At 40.0% G+C, this 25,820-nt stretch overlaps 1 protein-coding gene across 3 annotated transcripts in view; it reads right to left on the reverse strand.

Moving 5' to 3' along the window:
* Positions 1-253: 253 nt before the first annotated feature.
* The window catches only part of ATP10B (ATPase phospholipid transporting 10B (putative)), a 56,163-nt gene continuing 30,596 nt past the window's right edge, over positions 254-25,820 (reverse strand). For all 3 annotated transcript variants that reach the window (XM_076350114.1, XM_076350113.1, XM_076350112.1), the window contains 14 exons: positions 24,930-25,165; positions 18,332-18,511; positions 17,186-17,768; positions 16,556-16,662; positions 15,696-15,822; positions 14,060-14,244; positions 10,456-10,768; positions 8,842-8,918; positions 8,193-8,318; positions 6,632-6,832; positions 4,725-4,805; positions 4,510-4,614; positions 3,868-4,055; positions 254-858 (listed from right to left, as the gene is read on the reverse strand). In XM_076350114.1, coding sequence (XP_076206229.1) covers positions 351-858; positions 3,868-4,055; positions 4,510-4,614; positions 4,725-4,805; positions 6,632-6,832; positions 8,193-8,318; positions 8,842-8,918; positions 10,456-10,768; positions 14,060-14,244; positions 15,696-15,822; positions 16,556-16,662; positions 17,186-17,768; positions 18,332-18,511; positions 24,930-25,165 — 3,017 coding nt within the window. In that variant the 3' untranslated portion in view covers positions 254-350. The remainder of the gene's footprint in view (positions 859-3,867; positions 4,056-4,509; positions 4,615-4,724; positions 4,806-6,631; positions 6,833-8,192; positions 8,319-8,841; positions 8,919-10,455; positions 10,769-14,059; positions 14,245-15,695; positions 15,823-16,555; positions 16,663-17,185; positions 17,769-18,331; positions 18,512-24,929; positions 25,166-25,820) is intronic.

The raw sequence follows: 25,820 nt of genomic DNA on the forward strand, positions 1-25,820 counted from the left end.
CAATAGCATAATAACACTGAAACATCACTCGTACAATTATTCCCTATTACTGTGAAAGAAAAACATTCCTTGATGAAAGAAAGTAATTGTACATTTCTCAGCAACTGTGTGATGCTCATGTAACATTCATCTAATGAGACAAAACCAGGAAGATCAAGAAGTCATGTAATGACAAACCCAAACTATATATGCACTTAGGAAAAGTTGCATATTAGAGATGTTATTGCACTACTCCACATGCCTCTCTCTGCTTCTGTAATGAGCATCACAGTTAAGTATAAACAGACTTTTTATTTTCCCTGTGGTATCCTTCTCCACACAGGCTGTGGGTCTCATTTCTGAATGTTTCTTCAGAGTGTCACTGCACTCACAGATCGCCGATGGCTTCCATGGTTAAAATTTTTAGCACTATCTTTAGTCAGTTTGCCACCATCCTGTCCAGGAGTTGTTACCCTGCTGGGTACGAGGGGATAATGGCCAGAGAAAGGTCCTGCTGAAGAGCCTGTAGCAGTACCTTCTTCCTCTGCCCACCTATTAAAGAAATAGTAGCCGCCTTCTGGTGTCCGTTTCCTGAGAGCATTCACTTCAGAGGCAGAAAGTCCCTGACCTTCTGTGTCCCCATGAGACACAGCTGCTGCCACTGGATGTAAAAATGGTGACACACATAAGTGGCTGATGTTTTGGTCAAGGTCATCATTAGATGCAGGTGATGCTACAGATGCACCAGAAGTAGTTTGTTTTCCTGATCTCAGTTTCTGGATTTCAAGATCCTGTTGCCCTTTAGGAAGTTTATCTAGTTGCTGTGCTTTCAGAATCACAGATGGTCCAAATGTTCCTCGTAGAGCAAAAATAAAGAACCTGATGAAAGAGAAAGAGAATAGATTGTCTTACCAGTGGGTTCCTTCCATAATCTGCATCACATAACACAAATACAATTGCTAATTTTCCATTGCTCTGCAGGCATCTGGTAGACATCTTATACCTGGTAGGTGAAAGTTGACTCCTGGATCTTAATGCAACATGTAACTATACACTTATCCTGACCTGTATAGAGTCAACTACATGTATATACATACTAAATAAATGATAATAGAACCACTTGATTGCTGAACAGGGCAAGAAAGATACACAGAAGCTCACCAAGAGATGCAGTATTTGAGGAGACTGAGATTATATTTATACTGCTAAAAGAGGCTAAAGAAGGGATCCTAATTTGATAGATAACATAAAACTAGAAATTTAAAAACCTCAGCTTGTGGATTTGCTGAGGAAGCAGTAAAAAAAAAAAGTGTCCTACCTGCCCTTTGCAGGACAGAGAACTTGTATAACTACATACTGCGTGCAGTGAGAGAGCAGACATCCTCTCTCCATGTCATGTCAGTTTTGTCTGAAAACCAAAGTCTCTTTCAAAGCATCTTTCGAATAGGATTTGACCTTTACGTAGATGGCCTCAATATGCATTTTAAAACAAACATGGGGACTCTTTGAAATTGGCTTAAGAAAGCTGCCGTCTTCACATCCTGCTGCTAAATATATGCATAAATAAGTTTAACAGGATTAAAAAGCCTAACAAGCTAGACTAAGTACAGAAAGGGCTTTTAAGGCAATGAATTTCTCAGGCCTATCTGCACAAGTAGGAGCTGATAAACACATATTTGCTGTGCCTGTGCTCAGGCTGGTCAATCCCAGAGCATCTCAAGGTCTGGGAACTGTGCAGTTGCTAGTTATGGTTGGGCAGGTAAGAGCACATCTACAGAGAGGCCAGGTCCGTCTGTGTAGATCTAATGTGGATCATGTTGTCCTCTCTCTTTCCCCTCAAGTTGTCCTCTGTATCTTCTGTGCAAGTTGCAGGTGGACCAGACAGGAGGACAGAGAAGGGAAGGAGAACTGTGTCTTCCGTCCTGTGAACGGCTTTCACTTGCTCCTGCCCTTCCCACAGCCCTGCAGGGTGCGAGACTCAATTACCTGTTGGGCCTCTGCAGGGCTTCCTGGCAGACCACAGTCTGCCTTCCACAGCTGGAGAAATATATCTGCTTTGTATGTTGAAATCCTCCAAGAGACACAGTGCCTTCCTTTGCCAATGAAGGAACATGAAATTCAGATCCCTTTCTTCTTCTCCTCAGAGTCGAGGGTTTTAGTACCTAACCCTGCGCTGTTCGTGTCCCAAAACAAAGTTGAGAAGCAGTTTTGAGATGCAGATGCACAGATGATGCAGTGCAAAGTACTGCCAGGCAGTGCTCCAGGAAAAGCCTGCACAAAGCAAGCAGGGCACAGGCAAGCCCCTCCAGAGTGCCTGCTGTGTCTCAGAAATGTCAGCTAGCACAGAAGGCAGTAGCAAAAGGAAGAACTGAGGAGAGCAAGGATTTTAACAAAACCTCTTAGGAAGAAACCAGAATCTCGACGCTCCTACTGGTTTCTGAAGGAGATAGGGAGAAGGCAGCGTGGTGAGATGAACCAACTGAAACTTAAAATTAAGGGCATTTTAACAAAGGGTGGTTCCACCACTGCTGTGATATGCTGACACAGCTAAGTTGAGCAGAAACCAGGGGCTGGATATCCTGTGAACTGAGGACTCTGCAGAAAATAATCTGGGGTACCTACATGAAGGAACAGCAGTTCTCCAAGTTTGAAGATATCAAGATACACATTTTTAAGCTCGGTATCCTGCTGAGGCAGCAAAGATCTTATCCTTGCTGAATTCCCAAGATGGAGATATGAGTTCTCTAACCACGTGTTTGACGTAGCTCTGAGTAGAAAGCTCAGGGTCAAAAATGACACCGTGAATAAAGGCTAATAGGAAAACAAAAATCACACAGGAGCAAAACAGACTGGAAAAGGATGCCCTGCCTAGAAGACATGAGACCTTACTGAACTATGTGTTGTTTATCCTGACCTGAAGTTATATAATGTAACATCTCAACTCAAATGGGGAAATAATAATAATTTGAAGAAAAATATTATCTAGTCTTGAAAGGTTCCTGTTTAGACAAGGTTAAGGCTCAGATTCTAATGCCTTAAAGCACTTACAAAATCAGATACTAAAAATATTTTCCTGATTCTTGCAATACCCAAAGGACAATTAGGATGAGAAGGAGACTAGCAAGATAGTCACACAAACCCATTTCTTTCATTGTCCAAGCACAAATAAAGATTTTAAATAAGCGGTGCAACTCAGACGAAGCATATCTGCTTAAAGAATGATTAAGGTATTAAGCACCAAAAGTAGCAAGGTTACCATATACATATATGGGAACAGAATCATTGTGTTTTTCAAACCATTTTTTTTCAGCAACCTATCAAAATAATTACCCCTCCCAAATATTATTCAGCCTCAGATAAAGCTATCTTTAACATACCTGATTTGTCGCACAGAGTAAAACTAAAATTCTGGATGCGGAAAATTATTTCATATAGAAACATGTTCTAAAATTTGACTTAGTAATGCACTGTAATGTACTTAAGAAACAGAATACATTTTGTAACTCTCAAAGCATATAGGAATATTTCAAAGTCTTGCTTTCTAGTCTTGATCAGCTCAACAACATTGTGTTTATGATAGTGAACAATTATGTCGCAGATTTCTACTGGTAAACTCTGATGCACCCCAGAAAGAAAGGTTTTCCTGATGGGAAAACAAAAGCAGTAGATACATAGTGACTTATCTAGGGTTATATAACTGAATAAATTAATGATTCATGAACTGGAAAGTTGAACCCAGGCATCCGACTTCCACACCGATCACTTATCCCTGTGCAACACATGTGCCTGACATATCACATATCTATACACATCATTATTGTTATTTCACTCAAATGCCTACAAATCCACAAAATGAAAATTGAGAGGAAAACAGTGCATCATTCAAACCTTGGCAAGAGCGCGATGACCGGGGTAATAAGACACAGCAAATAGAAGGTGGGGTCTGAAAGCTGTTTCTCCATAATCCAGTAGGGGTTGGTGGGAGGGTTGCAGACCACGCAGGCGGCATTGTAGATCAGAGAGAAGACGAGGTAAAACACCACACTGCCAGTCATCGTTACCACGTGGAACACGGTCTGTAAGCAGAATTGCACGAAATGACAGCGATGCTTGTGAGACCCTGACTCTGGGTGTAAGACAGGAGGATACAGACAGGTTGGAAAGAACGTATCCAATAGTCCATGCTACTGAAAAGTGCAGTAGGAGAAATACCTGGAAATGAACTTATAAAACAACAGTGACAGTGAATACAGTTCTTTAAGAAACATATCCTCATATATTGAAGTATGTAAAAATTGTGTACTGTCCTGTCCAACAGTAGAAGCAAATTCTGTTGCTGTGCACATGAAGGTATTATCCTGAGGCTGATAATAAATTCTGGCACATTGTGAAATCTCCGTGCATCTGTTACTTACTTTTTGTGACCCAGAATTCAGGTAAATGACTCTGAAAGACAATGCCGTGTCTACACAGTATGCTATGTTCAGAAAAGAAAAACAGTCACGTGAGCAGGACAGGTCAAACACATACCCATGTTTTCATTTCTAGAGCCTGGTGCAACAGAATGGTCAGGAGGGAGATGGTGTTGATGGGGTTTCCAAAGGAAAACACATCTATGTCAGAGTCCTCGTACATCTAGGAAACAGGCGGATAGACGGTGATGAACCCTGACTATTCAGAAGTGAATTTTTCTATTTTTTTAAGGAGGATAGGAGAATGGGAATATTAATGACCCCGGTACTTACCAAGTAGGGGACAAAGAAGCAAATGAGGCTCTGATAGAAGGCATCCAACATTGTAATAATAAAAGTTGACAGCTTGTATATCTGCAGGAGTTTATAGACAACAGTCATTATGATGGGACACACATCTCTAGTCTGTCCTGCAGACATAATTGCTGTCTGTTTTCCTTCCATTCAGACTACTGATTTTAGCTAACCGGTCTCCCTTCATGAGTAAATGCCTCCTGAGCAGCTGATTTAGACCAAAGGCTTACCTCTGAACAGGCATTTTCTCCGTGTTAATTAAAGACAGACCTTAGGAAGATTAGCCAGTTAACTAAGGGTCTTAAAAGCTGAATGTTATGAATGCCCCATTCCTCCCCAAAGGATCCCATTCCTCAAATTCTTTTTCAAACAAAGCTCTTCCTAGAGCTATAGGATTGGTCAAAAATCCTTTCTGTTAAGGTTCCTTCCATTGAAACATCTATTTTGTGCCATTTTAATTTGACTACTTGTCATATTTAAACTTATCTAACGACCTGTGGGGCCACAGCTCCCGTGGAGTGGGATGCATTATTGGAATGACAGAAGGCTGGGCTCCTGTTGTTTTAATGCAGACAAAATGCCAAAGCAACAACAATGACCTCTTCAAAATGGTAAAGAACATATATTTCACATATATGTGAGGTCCAAGAGCTCCTAAGTAAAGGTATAGAAAGTCCTACAGAGAATCCTCAAATTCTGCACTCCCTTGCCTAGGTTTTTCAAAACATCATTAAACACGATGTGAACCACCAGTGTTCATCAGTGCTAAAAATCACAGTCCAGGATAATGAAAATAGGTATTAGGAGAAAAAGAAGGAGAGAGAAGAATTCCTAAGTACCCTGCAATTTTGTGATTTAAAACTAAGGCCACTTCAAATTTTGCTCATTATCATTTTCATAATTTCCTATTAAAATGTTAAGGCAATGTGGGAATAAGTACTATTGTACTGTATGTACATGCAAAACCAACCCTCTATGTCTGTATATGTGTGCTCCTCGCAAACATACAGAGATCAGACTGGTTCTCTAAACCTGACAGACAAACTCAGGTAAAAACGTAACATATTTTCTGCATATTTTTTGAGGGTTACCAATACTGACTATTCAAAGTAAAAGAAGTAAATAAATGAAACAGTTCATGCCTGGAACAGCCTAGACACCAAACTGTGACAAAATCCTGTATGTATTAACAGGTGTATTTCTGAACCTGAGAGTAGAAAAAAAAATGTCGGGTTGTTTATTGATTTAAGAGTTTGCATTTTCTTGTCACTTTTTGCTGTCATCTTTTTAACAAGCTTTTCTTCTTCAGTAGGCTGAGAGTGTTCAAAGCACCAAATCTGAGCAGAGTTTAATCAGGGACCAGCTAAATTATTTTACCCTCATTTGTTACATTTCTCATCCTGTTTTATTTATTTCTCCCTATGACTTCACTGAGAAATTTTCTATATATATGGTGTGTACATATATACATACACACACACACACACACACATTTGCTCCATCGTCTCTTCTTCAGATCAGAAACACCAAACACAGGGCTGATTCACTAGCACATCACTTGACTTATTATAATGCAGCATGCTGGTACCAAACTGGATTGCTCCCTATATTTAATAGCAGAATAAGCCTTCCCATTTACATCTTCCAACTATGACCCAGCACCCAGCCTCACTTCCAGGAGGCAACTGCAATCGTATGTTCCTTACCAGTTCTTCTGACAGCTACAATTATACCTTCTTTTAGTGGACTTCAGTAAACTAGAAACCATAAATGGATCATTTGGTTCCAAGTAAGTTTAAACTCTTCTCTTTCTTCCCTCCTCACAAAACCAAAAAAGCTGTGGTCCTTTGGCTTATCAAGCAGTTATTTCAGCAATCAAGACATACCTCCGAATTTTGTCCATTCTTGTACAACTCGGGCAAACCTAGAAGTGTTTCTGCAGAAAAATCTCTATCCAGGACTCCAAAGAGAAGAGGGGGCATCGAGGTGAAGAAGAGATTGAAAAAAATCATCTGCCAGTAATCTATCATTGTGCTGCCTGAGAACCCACAGAAGAACTGGTACCAGAAGAGCAGGCTGACGTAGTTCTATGGAGAAGCAAATACAAACACATCGTCCTGTTACAAGCTGAACTGTGGCTCCCCACACGCGCAGAAGCACATCCTTCATTGCTGATGTGATTTCTCTTTGGGCTGTGGGAGTCGTGAAGCTGCACCTTTCCTGTGGCCTCTACTTTACGTCCTCTTCCTTTCCCCATGCTGTTCCCTACTATTACAGCTGATCTGGACCCTTTAGTTTGCAATGCATAGATGGTCTATATTTCTCATAGTTTCACCTACGAGGTTTATGTAGTACACTGGTTATTAACAGAGTCTCCAAGAATACATTATTTTGGTTAAAGGTACCGTCAGTAGACAGCTCTGCACTTTATTCCATAAAGCAGTATATCTTAAGGGTCTACTTCACACCGATCCACTGTGATACAGCTTTTTAAAAGCCATTAGGTTTCTTTAAGAAAATATCAGAGAATAATTAAGTAAACTGTTCACAGCTCTGAGCACCAGATTTTAAAATCCTTTTACAAACTGGTTGTCTATGTGGAATCAAAGGCCTCCCGCTCCCTAATGGTACTGGGGAGATAATAGAACAGCAGCATCCCAGTCTGGAGAGCTATTTCGCATTGCAAATAAATATCCTTTGAACTCTAAAAGGATGCCCAATCAAGAAAAAAAAAGTTTCCATTTCTACTACAAATTATAACACTGATAAGAAGTAATCCTTATTCAAAATTATAAAAAAAAAAACCCCAACAGCTATTTTGAATTCTAAGTAAGTAGTCTTTCATGCTCAGAGTGTATTTCATGTCAAATGGACTTGTTTGCACAGTCTTGTAGAAACTGTATTACTATCAGGTTTTTCCACTTTACATTATTCTTCAATGCACAGCTCATTTGCATATACATTAAATTTTTAATAAAAATGCCAGCTATGACTTCATCATTACTTGCAAGTGGTTCCTATCAAATTAAATGCAAAAATTCGGAGGTTTCACAGGCAACCAATTCTTAGTGCAGAGTCATCTTCTATATTCTAGCACTAACAGTCTGCTCTTCCTTATGCAAATTTTATTTTGAGGCTCATGGGTATTATTAATAAAGTTTCTTGAACTACCATATAAAAGTTACTAAGCCTTGAGTACTTTTTCCCTCTGGAATAATGCTATTTCAAAATATATTTAGAACCCATATTTTCCTCAATGCTTTATGCAGCACATTACTAAGAAGGAGGTAGCATACTATAAATTTGCAAAGTGAAGAAACAGGTACTGTAGCTTCATAAAAAGTAAGAGAGCATAACCTGCAAAAAACAAAACCAAAACAACCTTGCCCCCCAGCCCTGGACTTAACCCTTGCTAGGGCGAAAACTTCAGAATTTTAATAATCTTACCACATTTTTGTAGAAAAAGTAAATCACCATCTTTGCCAGGCGAGCATAACACCAGTGTCCGTGGACAAGAAGCAGTTTTTTGAGATGCTTAAATCGGGATATTGCAAAGTCACTAGCCATCACAGCCTTTGGTAAAAAGAATAGAAGTTAATTATACGATATATCTTTTTCCCACTCAAAATGATGAAAGTTGAACATGGACATTGAAATGATTTCCTACTATTGAATATTGTAGAAAAAAAACCCCCTTGAGAAAACAGTTGGAGCTTTCTATCTCTGCAGAACAAGAATGAGGAAGGGGGATGTGTCGGAAAGAATTTGGGGCAGAAAACACTGAAAGAGAATCAACACAACCTGGAGATGCTATAGCAGAGATGATTCAGAAACCAGATGCTAACCTAACACTGGACAGGCATCTGCTAATTTTCCAGGCTTATGAGCAAACACACCTTTGTCCATGCATGATAATTGTTGGCTCAAAACACTCTTATTTTGGCTGGACCCATAATTATGCACTGCATATTAATTTACAACAGTAATGATGCCAACTTGCATGTTTAAGATGATGCTCAAGAGTATAGGGCTGCTATGAAACTTATTAAGCAGCAAGAGACCATGTGACAAAAGAGGAAAGGAAATGAAGGGATACCTGCATGCCTTCTTGGCCAGAGATTCCAATTCCAACATCAGCTGCTTGAATCATACTTACATCATTTGCACCATCACCTAGAATGGGAAGACAGGAGGGAACAATAAAGCTGCAAGAAAGGGTGCTTAATACAAAATGCCTATATCAGAACAAGAAAAAAAACCCAGCTATGCTGATAAGAAAAGGCTATTCTGTACTACCATGCATCTTAATTAGGGTAACCGATACTCAGCATCAAGCAATCATGACCTCTAGGCTCTGATCTTGGTTGGAACATCCTCCTCCCCAGGAGGCCTGGATCCACCAGGGCTAAGCCCAACATTGGGACCAGCTGGGTGGTGGCATGGACACCCCGACACCATCTACATCTCCATTGTTTTGTATGTTTCTGCTTCGTGAACTCCATATGCTCAGCAACATGCGTTGCAGCACCCTACTTCACTGAATTTTCCAAATTATATGATAAATTTGATTGCAGTTGACCACGTAACAAGCCAATTTCAGGAATTATTGTGCTCATTTCAACTTTCTATCAGTACTTAAAGGGGGCTTATAAAAAAGATGGCGGCAGACTTTTTAGCAGGGCCTGTTGCGACAGGACAAGGGGGAATGGCTTTAAAGTAAAGGGGGGCAGATTTAGACTAGACATAAGGAAGAAATTTTTTACGCTGAGGGTGATGAAGCACTGGCACAGGTTGCCCAGAGAGGTGGTGGATGCCCCATCCCTGGCAACATTCCAGGTCAGGCTGGACGGGGCTCTGAGCAACCTGATCTAGTTGAAGATGTCCCTGCCCATGGCAGGGGGGTTGGACTAGATGACCTTTAGAGGTCCCTTCCAACCCAAACTAGTCTATGATTCTAACTCGCAGCAATATGTTAAATACATAACCAAATTTCCATGGAAAGAACGGCCATGGTTGTTTCCTGCAATGTGGAGATTGTGAATCAGGTAAGCTGGTAAAGCAAAATAAATGAAGCGGAAGGCTGAAAGCTTATATTTTGAACTCTAAGGCAAAGCAAGAAATTTTAAAATACATCAGACTTCCTTTTCTGTTTGGTCCACAGAGGTGTATTTTTTAGTTTTAAGTCATAAAAATCAATTCTGCAAGGATTTTAGTGGGATCACTTACCAAAACTGGAGCAGGAAATTCAAAGCATTTCACATTATTTGGAGGTGAAAAGCAAATGAGTCAGTGTTTAATACCACTCTGGGGATAACTCTGTTTTCACCAGTTGGGAAAATCTGACAGGAAAAGGGCTTTATGAAAAGCCAAAACAGTGACTACTACTGACTGCTTTCCACACCCAAAGTGAAGGCATTCTGCAGGGAATGCGTTCATCTGTTTGTACTGGTGTGCATGAAAGGGACTGCTGGGAGATTCTGAATTTGAAGTGCTTTCATCTTGTTTAAATGGGGGCCAGATTTGCTCAGTGAAAGCTGAAGAAGGACTTTCGTATGGTTTTTGATCAGGAAAGACTATTCAATGTGATTTTCCCCCTGCATCTATCTGAGGCACGAGAAATAGCTCATACAATATATTCCATACATTTCCGTAACTCATAAAGAAAGAACCTGCTTCCCCCTTTCTCCTGTGAGATTGAGAATGGAGGTACCTATCGACAGGGTCATCACTTTAAGCTGCCTCCGGACGAGCTTGACCACCATGCTCTTCTGAAGAGGGGTGGAACGGCAGCACAGCACCGAGCGGCAGTGCTTCGTCAGCGCCAGGAACTTCTCCTCCAGGCCCCCCTGGAAGATGACGTTCAGCGTCCGTCCGTCAATCACCAGTCCAAACTCGGGACTGGGGGCCTCAGAGGCTGAGAAAGATGTTGGGATAATACCAAAAATTTTCCTCCGTGGTTTTTCAACCTCATAATTCTTCCTCACCTCTTCCAAGGTTAAATTCAAGACAGATTCACATGTTTCCTGTGAAAAAACAGAAGTGGTTCTAGAAATAGTTATCTCCTTTACAGCACAGCACTTAAAAAGTATATGTTTGTATAGTCATGCCAGTGGGTTTAAGCCTATCAGATAAACATTAGGGAAAACTGAGAAATGCACTGATTCATAAGATTTGAGATTATTTCAATGATGTAATCAAATCCTTCAGTGAAAACACTGCCCATCTTATCAGCTAGTTAATGGTAGTAAGAAATTACTTTAGAAGAAAAGAAAACAATCTTCACATCAGGAGGGCATATTTGTATTTGCAGTGCTGAGATTACAGAAATATTAAAAAAGATCCTTTTTTTCTAAAGGAGATTTTAAAAATCTAGTTCTAGTACGAATGATGTGAGATATTGCAGCATTTGTTTCCCTCAGAAATAAACTGCAGTAGAGAAACAAGAGGTCCGGATTTTCAAAATTACCCAGTAACTTTGACAGTTTGGCCTTTTCTAGGTCACAAATCAGGTGTGTGTCACAGTTAAGGACAGAAATAAAGCTTCATATTTCTCAGCACTGTGCCTCAAACACAAACTGAGTCTTTCCTTCTTACCAAATTTGCCTCATTTTGGACTGAAGTCCCCTTTCAGGTGCAAACAACTGGAATTGACTTAGTATCAAATACAAACAGATTTAAGGGGAGCACTTTTACCTCTCCCATACAGATCTCTTAAATTGGCGCACCATTATTGGAGAAAATCCAGAATGATCTAAAAGTAATTTTGCTGCCTGTTAGTACTAAAAGTCCTCCTTCTGTGTCATGGCACTGAATACCTGAGGAGCTAATCACTCCCTTTCTACCTTTTCTGTCAACTTTATTGAGTGATGACTCAGTTCTAAAATGTTATTTTCACTTTGTGTTGCATAAGGTACATGTGTAGGATGTTTGCAAGATTTAAATTACACTTAAGTGGGAGGTTCTGGAATCAAATGTACCTCTGACATCTAATAAAAAGCTGCATCTAGCCTGCACGCTGAAAACCTCTAAAAAATATCGAAGCATCATCTTTCTGTGAACAAACCAAAAATTGTAGTGGAAATTCCTGGTTTGTCTTGGCTTGCCTTTTTAAATGAATCCCCCAAACTACCTACTTGTGTTGCTTCTTCCTGGAAGATGCTTAATTTTCAGTGTTTGAATAAGCTGCTGGGCTCAGGGGGGAGAGAGAGTCCCTTCCCACAGAAGCCGGTTCAAGGGTTAACTTGGGCAAAATTAATAGGTTAAATGCTTTGCATGTATTATTTGTTTTCCCCCGCTGCTGCCATTGGGAGACACTTTCAGAAGCAGTGTCCTCGGCTTCATTTTGAAAGGGAGGGAGCTAAATCTTATTGTGGAGCAACTCCAGTGCCCACTGAACCACACGTATTCACACAAGCCCCCGTATGTGCGCAGCTTGCATCTGGGTCTGGACTGAGGGCCATATAGGGTGCTATGGGTAAGTGCACCCGCCTGTGTTTCCTAGAGCCAGGGTGGTCCCGCCTGCAGCATCACTTCTCTGATAGAAACCATCTTCTAATTTCCATCCTAAATATATTCATTCTGCCTTCCGTTAAAGCAGATATGCGTATCAAATGAAATTACACATTGAAGCAAGGAATGTATTCTGTGCCAAATTCCATATCATCTTTGTGTGTTTCCCTATTTCCGTGACATTAAGAGAGAGAGACATTTGCATAGGGTTTTATTCTTGTTTGGAGAGCTACTAACTGCAGACAAAAGCAGTTAGAAAGTAGGCCATCTAACTGCTCTATACGATTGCCTATCACAAGAAAAGCAGTCAGTATTTTAACTATATTTACTTAATCCCCACGACAGCTTTACAGAGAAAGGCAAGCTTGTATCTGTAACCCCTCTTCTGCGGGGAGAAAAACTGAGGCAACTGAGACCAGTGACTTGCCTAGTCACAGAAAGAAGCCCTGCCTTCCCTCCTCAACCTCCTCTCTACCCATGGAAAGGCTCGTCTCACGGTGACTCCTGTCACTGCTGAGTATGGGCCACAAGGGTACGCTGCATAAAAGGGACAGAGCAGCACACTGGGAAAAGGGCAGCGGCTGCTGCCTGGGGCACCTCCATGGCACTCGGGGCTGTACGGGAAGTAAGAGGTCAAGAAAATAAAGAGGACAGCACAGCTGGCATTTTGGACCCTGTTTTTGGGCTTTAGAAATGGTCACAGCTGACTTCTCCTTAGCGAACAGGTTTGATTTAGCCATAATGCCTGAACTCACTCTCCCCTAAATCCATCTCACAAAGCCATCTGTCCCACCAGGATGCCCGGAGGGATGAGACGCTAGGCTGTGCATAGCAGTGGCCATCCTGCTTTCCGAAAGCAAGGCATGGTTTTCCTGGTACCCTACTTATGTAGCTTCACAATCTGAAAAAGCCAAGGTTGCTTTTCTAAAGCCTTTTACTTTCACCATCCTTAATGGCATTTACCCTCTTCAAAAGTTAGGACTCTTTCCTCTCTTCCATTCAGACGGTTTCAGGAATAGCCATAGATTGCACCATAGATGGTTCATGGTATGTTAGTGAGTCACAGGAGCTGACAGACGTGCCCTTGAAGTGATTATCCTCATTTTGGAGTATGTTTGCTTCGCCTACTGCCTGACCTTCTTATTGCCCATGGAAATTCAGGGAATGTCTGTGCACACCAGTACATGTGCCACCATGGAATGTCAAGAAAGTGACTGTGTTTTTAACCAGCCCACTAGAACTATATTTAGGTTTCCAAGATGGTGAAATGCTGCTTACACAAAAAGATAGTGGATTAAATTGTTCACTAATGAATTTCTGATTAAGCCTAATCCTATTAGGGAACATGTGACTAGAAAGTTCTGAATTTAATTAAATCTACACCTGCATACTTTTTCCAGACTGATTCATACAGTACTTTCCAAATGTCTTCCTACAGCTGTCACCTGGAGTTAAAATAACATTGTAGCTGAAATTTCCATTGGAAGGTGAAAAGCCAGATACCAATATTAAGGAATCAGGCACTTAAACTGCATATTACCTTCTTTCACTATTGGGGTAATTGTTTTTAAAGAATATTTTCATTTGGAAAAATCATTGTATTTTAATTGAATAAAACTCTACATAACTGTCTTGTGTTCCAATTCATCCTGTTACATGTGGTCTAAAGAGTTTCTGGCCTAATGCTGCTATGTGGGTTTTTGGTTGGCTGTTTTCTTGTGCTGAATGCAGCCTAAAGCAGAACAGTGCCAAGCTGCAAGACACAAAACAAGGGAAAGATAGCAAATTCTGTGCATCTCTCTCACCTTATTTTCAGTGTTAATGGTGAAGACAGTGTCTCTTTGGTTCAGGAGTTTACAGGAATACGCAATGTTTACTGCTGTTTCCTGTTTGTCCCCTGTCAAGACCCAGATTTGTATCCCAGCTTCTCGAAGAGCCGCAATAGTGTCAGGCACTCTATCTTGCAGCCGATCTTCAATCCCTGTTGCTCCTGGACAAACAGGAAAAGAAGAAGTGAACTAGTTTTCTTTCATTTGGAAATCATGTTGCTATTTTCTTTTTTAAAAAAGGTCTTTGACTTCCAATCATGATCCTGAATTTATCAAGAGCTGAGCCAAGGTAGTGTTCAGCAAATAAACACACAGGCACAGGATCTGCATTTGGATTAAGGCATTTCATTGCTTCTTAATAATCCAAAATGACAATGTACTGGCAGAGGAATTACACCATATGCATTTTTAAAGTACTGCATTAAAGTCCATCAAAGCAACCAGAAAAGATGAACTTTGACTATTTAAATGAATGCTGTCCCTATTGTCAAGTTAGATGCTTCACCCATCAAAGGGAGAAGAAACGGTACAGTAAGTTTTCTTTTTGAAATGCGCAAACTTAGAAGCAGTTGCCAACACTCATCCTGACGGTAGATCACCATCTGAATGTTACAATACTCCTCTTCTTACCTCTTCCACTAGAGGTCAGTTTGAAGATGCTGTAACTGTGATACATTAAAGATAGATATTGATTTAAGCTAAAATAACACTTTTTGTGAAATAAAGTATGGAAGCACACAGAGCCGTAAGAGTTGGCAAAGGTAACAGATTATGACAAGATCTACATTACCTCTTACGTGGTTCTCTTATGGCATTTACTGTTATTACTCTAATTTTTTAAATCACTGCAGAGATTATGAGAAGCCATAATGGTAATAGCTTACAATCACAGAAATTCAGGATAATGAAGTAAGGGCACAGATTGTATTCACAGAAAGATGAGACTGAGACAACTCTGAAAATCAAAGTCTTAATGAACAAAATGTTTGGAAACAAAATAGAAAAGAAAGCACTGAAGTGCTCCGTAATGTAACAGAATAGTGTTAGATACGATGGTGATGGATGATGCACACGTACCAACGAATGTAAGTTTTAACATGAAATATCCTTTTATGAAGTGCAGAAAGCAAACATGACAATGCAACGACAGCAGGAATTCACTAGCAAAAATGCCTATGTGTGGGCAGCAGTTTAAGTTATCGGTTTTTATAACACAGTTTAATTACCAAAATTCCCTTGGAATTTGTGCTCAAAACTGAAGTTAATTTATAGTATTTTATAGGTTTATCTAAGGACACAGACACGTGATTGAATTATGGGAACTTCCTTATCTACTGTGTCAGCTGAGCCACAGTAACAGCTGATGTACATGTTCTTTGCTCCTGGCACATGATAATTTCAGTACACTTTTTCAAAGTTACTGCTGCTCAAAATGCACGAGAACTCATTTAGACACTGTCATTGGACTGTATACCCTAGCCCTGAGATTTCCAAACCTCAGAGGAAGACTTTTTGATATAAATTAATATAAGCTGTTGTCTGTCTGATTGCCAAGAATGTCACAGGAGAGCAAGTGATACTTCATGCAATGACGATTCTTATTTTTAGCTACCCAGCAAGGTGAGTTTGGTCTCCAGATGCTGCGCTGTTTCCATTAACAACTCATCTCTGTTGTCAATTGCTGCTTCTGCCTCCCGACGAAAATTGGCCCATTTTTGAAAGTCATCTTCATTCAAGACCTGCATAACACAATTTAAACAGAGCTCATTTTAAATTTAAGTAAGAGAAGAATGCCAACATTCTGGATCACGGAGACTTAACTCCTATCCAGGCTGGTAAAGTACTGTGTCGCCTTTACAATAACACAAACTTTTCCAAGAGAAGATTACAGGAACTAGTAGTAATGAGAAAAATAGACCTGCCTTCCTGTTTGTGTAAATGGCCTACAGCTGAGACTTAAAAACACGACCTACAGAAACTCTTGATCACACAGCCCTTAGTTGGGACTCTGAACTGGAACACACAGTTTCTGAAGGTTGCTCTACATTCCTCCAGAGCTTGAATGTGACCTATTTGTTGCACATAGACAACTTCTCTATTAAAGTATCAGGCTAAGATGTACTAACCCAGGCTGAGGGCAAGATTTTTGAAAGCTGAATGCTAAGCAAAACAGAAAAAGGTTGGCTCCCCTGCGGACTTTTTATTTCTTGCTTGGAATCACTGTAGAGAAGGTCAGCTAGAGTTACCATAAGAGAAACAGAAATGAATGTTTTGAGGTTGACCAAAAATCCATCATCTGCTCACACTGAGGAAAAAGAGGAAAAAAAGACCGCAGAGCAATCAAATAGAGGGACAAAAAGATGGGCTGCATCTGGCTTGTTCTCTGAAGCAGAAAGAATTACAACCATTACATAAATCTATTGACATGTACAAAGCAAAGCTGTAAACAATATTAGGCTAATGCCCTCCTACCTTCTTAGCTATGCACAGAGTGCGTAGGCCATCACGGGCATAGTAGTCCAGATGCTTCTGTGTTTTTTCTTTTATTCTTTTCATTCTCTTCTTTGCACTAATGTCAGCTGTGAAATACAAGGAAAAGATTCCATATTTTAAGCACATTTCAGACCCAATGGCCTAAGATTAAAAAAGAATGGGCCTTAGAGAAAACTGGATTCCAGAGCAAGTCCTTTAAAAGCTCAAAAGTGTTGGCTGTGCATAAGCTGAAAGCTTGCTAAAGATCCTGGTTTCTTTTGAGATAACATTACTTGGTTTTTTTTGTTTGTTTCTTTGTTAATGTTATAGCACTCTTGCTGACAAGCTGAAATACAATGGTCAGGCCCTTATGACAGTATTATTGCAGAGTACACTATCCACATGGGTTAGCGCTGTCAGTGAATTTTAATTAGCCCATTCCATATTCTAAGCACTACTCAGGTTAAGTAAATACCTCAGTTCTGATCTGCAAGGATAACACTAGAGAAAGCTTATTCTTTTTTTATACTTCTAATGCCTAGATATAATATTTCATGCAGAAAAGAGTACTGCAAACTTCTTGTGCTTCTTTATAGGAGACACAGCAGAAGTAGCTTATTGGCTAATTACCTTTGGCAGAGTCTTCCAGCAAGTCCATTATAACAGAGTCAGCTCCTTTTGTGTAGACAACAATCTCCTTGGTTAGAGGGTGTCTTACCACTACAGACATCCTTTTCCTTACTGAGTCGAATCCCAAAGTGTAGAGAATATCAAAAGTCAGGAGTGTGCCTTGCGGCAACCGTACGGTCACCTGTTCAGGAGTTCGGGACACTAAAGTAAAACTATATGCCTGGGCAGCATAGACAAGTGCTGCCTCATCTGGGCTCTCAGCCTCATAACAAAAGTCTGTTGGCAAAGAACTGTTAGTCACGGATTTAAAAACCTCATCCAAGGAAGCACTACCAATATCTGTGCTGCCCTTGCCCTGGAGCTCATCACCTCTACCGCTGGCACAGCAGTCATCATTGTCACAGCAATCCAACGCAGCAAGATGCCCCTCGGTGTTCTTTGCACTGAAGCTGGTGCCTAGGTCTGAACTAGACTGAGATGACGAAAAAGACTGACTAAGGCTTGCTAATTTTAGCCGTTGAAATATCTGATGAATCTTCTCCAGGGTGATTCCTGAAGGTTTTATTGGTGGTGGGACTGTGACCTAGAAGTATGAGAAAACCTATGGTTAAAAATAAATAAATGTGAATTACAAGATACTTTTCAAAACCTCAGTATATTTTTCTGTATCTAAATGACGATAATTAGAAAAGCAACTTCCCCCCCCCCCCCCCCCCCCCCCTTATTTAACTGTGGTGGAGGAATTCAGTAGAGGAGTCATAGGTGAGTTGGCATCCAAATTTGACGGTGATTTGTATCTCTACCTCTAAAGCAGAGATGGAATCAAGCCTCTTGTAGTTCTGTCAATGGCCTGGGAGATCAGAGAAAACCCAGTACATTCAACTTCTTACAGTATATATAATATAAAATCTAAAAGAAAAAATGCAGATACTGTGGTAGTCATAGTTATTCATCAAACATAAAATACCATGTTAGGAAGGGATATACACAGGCAGTGAAACAGTAGATATTACACAAAAGGTAAAAGAACTAGAGTAGAGCTCCCAAGAAAACTATTTTTCACCATTTCAGGTTTCACTGAACACTGCTCTATGTTGTTAAAGGGAAGCATAATCAATTTTCCTTATATACTTAAAGTTAGATTACCCTTTGTCTTGGCTCGGTAGCTGTGGAGACCAGGACTGTATTACAGATGGCAAGGGCAAGAAAAAAGTCAGTAAGGGATGTGGAAGTCTTCATATGTACAAAAGGAGAAAGATTTTCAGTCTGGAGTGCAGCTTCTCTCACGTGCCTTAGCAGCCTGCTATCGGGAGTCACATCCTTTTCCTGGAAGAGAAATTACTTAATGAGGATTATTCCCATTTACCCTTGTCCTCAAGGAAGAACTATCAACTTGATAGTTTCCTCTTGCCTCTTATTGAATTTACACCTAGAATTATGTAAGGTAAATGCCTTTTGTACTTAACATCTAGGGGAAAAAAGATACATTTCTAAAAGCTGCATAACTAGATAATTAGAAGGAAATGTCTTGAAATAGAAGATGATTGCAAAATGTTATTTCTTTTGAGATCTACTAGAAATCAAGAATAACCTATACTGTATCCCCAAACTTTGAAACTGCTGACTACTGAATTAAAGGGCGTTCCAGATGGAAGTGGATTTGGGATCTCCTATTTCAGTATGGGAGCTGATTGTTATTTCAACAGAGAATATATTGTGCTCATGGCTTGGTTACAGCAGTATCGCTTTTTGCTTCCAGAGTAATTTTGCTTTGCACCCAGAAGGAGAAGCTGTGTCAAACTGTTCTTCCTCAGTTTTGACAATAAATAAACAAATAAATACATACATACATACTTCATTTGTTCCGGAAATGTTACTGTAATTTTACCACCACACTCTTTCTAATCAAACCTAAATTTCCAAGCCAAACTACTTAATAATGTCACTTACCTACAATTTAATCTGATGTAGGGCTATGGCAGTGTTATTTTTAAAGGAAATTTCATGTTAGCAGAGACTAGTTTGGATTTAATTCAGGGCCATATTTAACAAGAGCTTCCAAATTTAAAAGACACCTTCTTGTGAGCCAACACTTTTGGATGCCTTCTTTAAGGAACTGCCAAAGTGATTTAGCTGCTTTCTAGTTCATCTCAGCTATTACCCTCTCCTCCTTCAATCTGGCACAGTTTTCCTAAATTCCCTAAATATGCAGCAGAAGTCAACCAACCACCTTCATGTCTGTGTTGTGCTGAGCTGAATATGTTGCATTGTAACTCCTGCTTGCTGAAGTGAATAGCGTTCTTAAATCATCCTAATAATTGCAAATAAATCTACTGCTCATTTTGCAGCACAGAGCTCAATTGAAATCCAAAGATGGAACAAAGTTTTGCACTTTCTCTGCTGCGGGAGGCTCTGGTTCCTCTGGCTTGGTGTTTTCATGCTTTTTTGTTTCACATACGGGGAAATGTTTTAAGTATAGATGCAGTCCTTTCTCTAGCAAACTGACACATACTGAGGACAAGCCTGATTTTTTAGTTATCTTCTCAGGTCTCTTAAAAGGGATCAGAGGCTGAAAAGTTAAAGCTGTCTTTCTTTAGAAACCCTTTCACAATATTGTACTGCAGCAGACAGTTACTGTGGGTAACCGTGTGCCTGTGGCCTATACTGTGCTTGCTACGTATAGCAATCCCAAATAGCTTAACTGGGCAATTCCAATAAAGAACATGTGCAGACACAACTCTCAAAACGATTATGTTGGGTATTATATTAAGTTCAAAACATGAATGATTAGAAACTCATTGACTGTTTCCCCAGCTATTCTTATCATTTCCTCATGCATTGCAATTAGAATGAACCTCACGAACCACAAATTATTACACATGGATCTCAGCCTCTCCTATCCATCATCATCCTACCCAATTTCTTTTGCATCTATATCCTCAATATCTGCCTCTAGTTCACACCAAAAATGACAATGCACTAGTAGGTATTCCACTTCAGCAGAAACTTTCTGAACTCGAAATTTTCCTCTGGAAGAATAGAAAGTTGTCAGGTCAATTATGGCCTCAGAGACAGGTTTTAAAAAAAAATAATACAAAAATCAATATTTATCAGAAAAGTTTTTCTCATTTTCTTTTTCATATTCAGTGAAAACAGGGCTGACCTGAAGTTCCAGCCTTATGGAACTTCAGGAGATAAAAATTCAAACAAACAAGTCTGTTCATTGACCAGCCTGAACATATATAAAACCAAAAAACCAAAAAAAGGAAATGAAATAAAACAGCACTAATGATGATCATCAGTTAAAGGTACCACCTTTTCAATGTTAGCAATTTTGTTAGTGAAAATGCTGATGTTATAAAATGGCTAGTGCCATTCAGTTTTTAAGATTTCCTCATTAATTTGATAGCATTTCTTCTACTTGATGGCACTAAAACCTGATGACAATAGGACAACTGAAATCTTCATGAAATACGTCTAATAGCAAGGCACTATTTATTGGAATTATGAAATCTAGAAGGAAATGTGCTGTCACAATCTTAATTCCTAAAAACACCTAAAGGTAGACAGAGGAAATGTTAATGCTCTATCTTGTTCCAAATTTGCTTATCACTTTATATTTTTCCTACTCTTTTAAAGTTCCCTTAAGTCCTTCTGTCAACCATAGCTCTGTTGTTTTATAATACATTATTTTATTTTTCCCTCTGAGAAGTTGCAGCAGCCACAAGGAATGAAATTAATAAAGTATACTGGCATTGTCTCCTTTTGAGGTACCCAAAGAAACCAGTAAGTTGGCCAATGCCACCTTCTAGGTTCTAAAATGAGATGGTGTCCTCTAGTTGGGCTAAAGGCTGTCTCTCCAGAGGGCTAGACAGGCAGGATGAAAACCAGTTTTTGTTTTCACAGGAGGTGTGAAAGAACAGGTAAGTCTGTTCTTTTTCCAATTGCATTAGATACTTTAGATATGGACATGTCCGTGCACATCAGGAAACCCTTTTTTACTGTGAAGGTGACAGAGCACTGGCACAGGTTGCCCAGAGAAGTTGTGGAGCCACCATCCTGGGAGACATTAAAAAGCCGTCTGGACATGGTCCTGGCTGACTGACTGTAGGTGCGCAGGGGGGTGGACCAGATGACCTCCGGAAGTCTCTTCCCACCTCAACCATTCTGTGATTCTGTGATGTCTGTCTCCCTCCAGATTTTTCATAAATGTTTATGAAATGAATAAATCAGTCACTATATTTATCCTGGGAGATTCTGAAGTAAAGACTACATTGTTCTTTCTTTTCCATTCCACATAAAACCTAAGACATACACAGGCATTGCACATTTTTATGGTATCAATATAAACACTATAGACTTGGCAGCAAATCTCATCTATAAGTTTTTGGAATTGCTTAAATTTGTGTTCAAACAGATCTGTTCAGCTCAGTCTCTAATTTTCCAAGTGTAACTGTTAACAGGTAGGTCTCTATCTCTTTGTATTTATGTTTAGTAAGAGTAGCAAGAGATATGATTGCTGACAGTAAGCTAGGAATTTGCTTTTCCATTGTCCAAGACATGGTCGAGCTCTTTCCCACTGAATAGACTTTGCCACTGAATTTTTGGAAGCTGTAACTGGACATAGGATTCATCATTTCTGATGAACTGCATAAATTGTATGTGAGGAGGTTCCACAAACTGCCATGGATCATGAAGACTATGGACAAAAATATTGGAAGGGGCAAAACCAGAGGGTAAGCCCTAGGAATTATGCTTTGCATCACACCTACGTTACTTTTACTCCGGAAAAGACAAGCAATGCTATTTAGTTATTCTTCTAGGATCTGCAGGCTCCAGTTTAATTAACTTTATCAAATACCATGAAAAACTCATCATCCTCATCTCTATCTCAGAGACGCACTGAGATGAACATGTTAATTGATAAGAGCTTCTCGGATTTCAGCAAAACATCAAAACTTGTCAAGCAGAGAACACTCTCACAAACAGTCGGGCTGAAATACATTCTGTGGCTGCAGAGCTTCCGAACTGCAGAACTGCTCAGAATACTGAGACAAAGTTCAAACATGCTGATTTGCAGGCACAATCAATTACCACTCTACAAATGCACTTAAAATACCATATGCAACCTGCTTATCACCGATTCATGTAAGGCTGATTGAGAGTAAGTAAATTTTGTGATCACTGCATAGATAACTTTCCTTTAAAAACTGTTCACATATAAATTTGACATTTGTAAATTATTATCTTTTGTTTGGCACAGTTACTTTCCAATTGAACTCTTTACATTTTGTAGGATACTATTACGTTAACGGCCCTCTTGCTTTAAAATGCTTTTCTTGGCAAGAGTTCTGACATGCAGGTGCTCGTAGCAGATGCTGTGCTAACCCTTACCCAAAGCCCACTGTGTCTTATCAGTAGTGCAAAGTTCTTCAATTTTACTATTACCTGAGGCTACCAGTTTTCATGAATAGTTTCATGTGGCTGGCACATTAGCCCTTGGAAACTTGATATTTATTAAGAAAAAAGCCAACAACAACAAATTCTACAATGCCAACAACTGGGCTTTGGACTTTATGTTGTTTATTATATAAAGCGGGTTTTTTTTTTCTCTTGCATTTTGTTGGTCTGAAGAAGCCAAGTCTCACAGTTTCATAGTGAGGACTGTGTTTGACAATCATTGACTGCCACTGAATACTTCGATACTTTTATTTAAACAGAGCCATTTATCCAGAAGGGCTCTGCAAGCCTTCAATTAATCAAGTCAAATAGCAATCTTCATGTCTTCAATCACACATTGCTCAAAGATGGATTTTTCTTAAGAAACTTTGACTACTGAGATACACTCAGGCCCACAATACTATCTGTATAACTGGAGTACTCAAGATGCTCCAGATTTGTAGCGCAGTACAAATGCATCAGACAAGGTGATATAAGCTCCAAAGGGCAGGAGCCAGAGAGACACAGAAAATTTTACTATCCCCATTTTATTAATAGGGAATTGGCTTGGCTCATAAAGAAAGATACCACTGTGCATCATTTGAAGGATATCAACATACAGGACAGCCTCTGGGCAATACCTAAGTGTCTCCATTTTTACTACATCTTCATATTTGTCATATTGGTTAAACGATTTATCCAGACAGAGTGACACCTATTAGCAGCTAAGGCTGGTTATTTCCATGACAGCAGCTTAATGTTTGATACTAGTTCCTCAGATACTGCTTTTACAGTGGAAAAGAAAATAACATGGCAGTTTATTTATAGAAGAAAGCGAAGAGGCCTGGCAGTAAAAAACGTAATTGGGGAAATATACTGGCAAGAAATTCCTTTATCACAATTCAAAAGTCATGACCCATAAGAGGTTCTCAAAAGTCATGACCCATGGGTTCTCAAGAACCCACAGAGAGGTTCTCAACATCCCATGAGGACTGGGCTGGAAAATGCTAGGATAAAAACTGACAAACCCCCCATATTCCAAGAGCGGGAGGAATACTGACTGATATATACTACATGACAAAGGAACTGAATGAGGCAAGTAGGATCTTAAAATGCACTTAAACTACTTTGCCAAGAAGAACAGTTGCAGAAAATAAAGTTCTGAGAATTCTGTATTTATTAGAATTAAAAAAAAAAACAAGATTTGGAAGGGTTTTCCAGGCATTTAATTTTAATTGGAATTCTAATTTTGAAAGTGTTCAACCTTCTCCTAGAGTCCATAAAAGCCTTTTCTGAAATATCTGTTAAAAAACTTTAAAGAAGAAAACAATAGTCTGACTTTAATTAGGTTGTGTTAGATTTTGGGAAGTTTCAGATCTAAAATTCAGCTGAGTCTAAGATTTTCCTACAATTGCAAGGAAGATGTACTTCCAAGTCAGTACTTGAGGCGAGGTAGAGGCCACCTAGCTACTGAAGGGGGACAAGGCTCTTCAGCATCTTGCAGGATTCAACATCTTGCAGGGTTTAAGACCTTATTCTGAGAAGCCCTTTTGGCTTAATTTATATTATCTTTGTGAGAAGTGCTGCCTTTTTTTTTGCCTTGAAAAATGCAACATTTATCTTTTGACACCCTAACAAACTCCCAGAACTGCTCTGGAGAGTGCCGCTTGGCCATTTTGCATGCACAGCACAGGGGTGGCTGAACTTTAACAGAGATGGTATGTTGCAGTGCTAGTAGCAGAAGTAGTTTGTGGCTTTCTGAGCTATGTTCAAACTCAGACTTCAAACCCATACCCTCTTCCCGACTGTCATCTCCTAGGAGGACCTGTACCTCCTGTTTCTGCAAAGCCAGGCCCCAGACTCACGTTCCTAGCTCCTCTTGCACAATCCCAGCCCAGAATCCCCACCTCACTTTCCCTGGCATTTTAGTGTACCAGAACAGTACAAAAAGCTCATTCCCCTTTGTGCAAAGTACCTCTTGCTGTTATGAACCACAGCATCAATCCTTGGACCCCAAATTCATGTCTCCTCCTCCTATCAAGCAACCATCACAAAACCTCACCTGTGTGCCCCCACTCTTCTGCTGCACTCTTTGATACAAGGACCCAGATTCCTAAACCCACACCTAGCTCCCCCCTGACTGCAGCCTGCACACTCTAAGCACGGACCCTGCTTTGTCTCCCCCTTCCCTCTCTTAGCTCCGCCAGCGCTTGGATTTCTCCTGTCCACCTGTTGGCTTCCCATCACAAAATGCAACAGAAAGGAGAACTCTTCAAAATGCGTTAGCTCAGTCTGCTCTACTCACAATGGTACTGCTGAATGCCACTTGAGACTGGTTGCTGTCACAACGACCGAGTGACCTGTTCCTTGTATGCCCCTGAAAATGAGCTCGAGCGCTCTGGCACCTCCTCAAAGGTCTCATGGTCCTCTGCTTATAAGTGGCTGGTCTCTCAATATTCATGGGAGGAAGAGTGAAGTGTTGCAGTTTTGCAAAGTCCTCATCATCTAAATCCAACTCCTTGTGGGTTTCCAGGCGCCTAGCTGTAAAAAGAGAAAATGAAACCTTACCTCTTATTCTGTTTTTTGCATTGCTCAGGAGGAATTCCTTGGTTGGTTAAAAAAACTGAAACAAACTAAACTAAAGCCAAAACATCTTAAAAGCCAGCACCAGAAAAACTTCACTATCCGCTTCAGTTTCTGGCAACTCCCACTCTCCAATGTTTATTATTGCAAGAAAACAAAAATGCGTTTTCAAAGCGATCAGTCACTTTTATGGACTTCTGCTAATGCTTGGTCTCTTTAGCTGCACTTCATAGTTGACTGGAACAGGAGAGTGAAATATGGTAATTCACACATTTGCTAATGTTTTCAGTTACAGAGCACAAACACCTGTTTTGGCAAACACCTGCTTGCCAGCTTACTACAATCCTTTGCACTATGTAGAGAGAGAAAGTAGCGACCAAGAATGGGCCTGAGTCAAACCCCCAGATTCAGAGCACTGAATGCCATGAGACTTCAGATACGGACTGCAGCTAGGGTCGACTCAAGAAAATGTGTAGCTGCACCTTTCATATCACACAGAAGACTATGGTAATTACTTTTGGACCCACTGAGTTTAATTACTAACTAATCTCTGTTTGTGAGCTTATAAAAAGTTGGCTGGCATTCATTTAGAAATGAAAGGGAAAACGTTCTC

This window comes from Aptenodytes patagonicus, chromosome 12, assembly GCF_965638725.1.
Source record: "Aptenodytes patagonicus chromosome 12, bAptPat1.pri.cur, whole genome shotgun sequence".
Taxonomy (NCBI): Eukaryota; Metazoa; Chordata; class Aves; order Sphenisciformes; family Spheniscidae; genus Aptenodytes; species Aptenodytes patagonicus.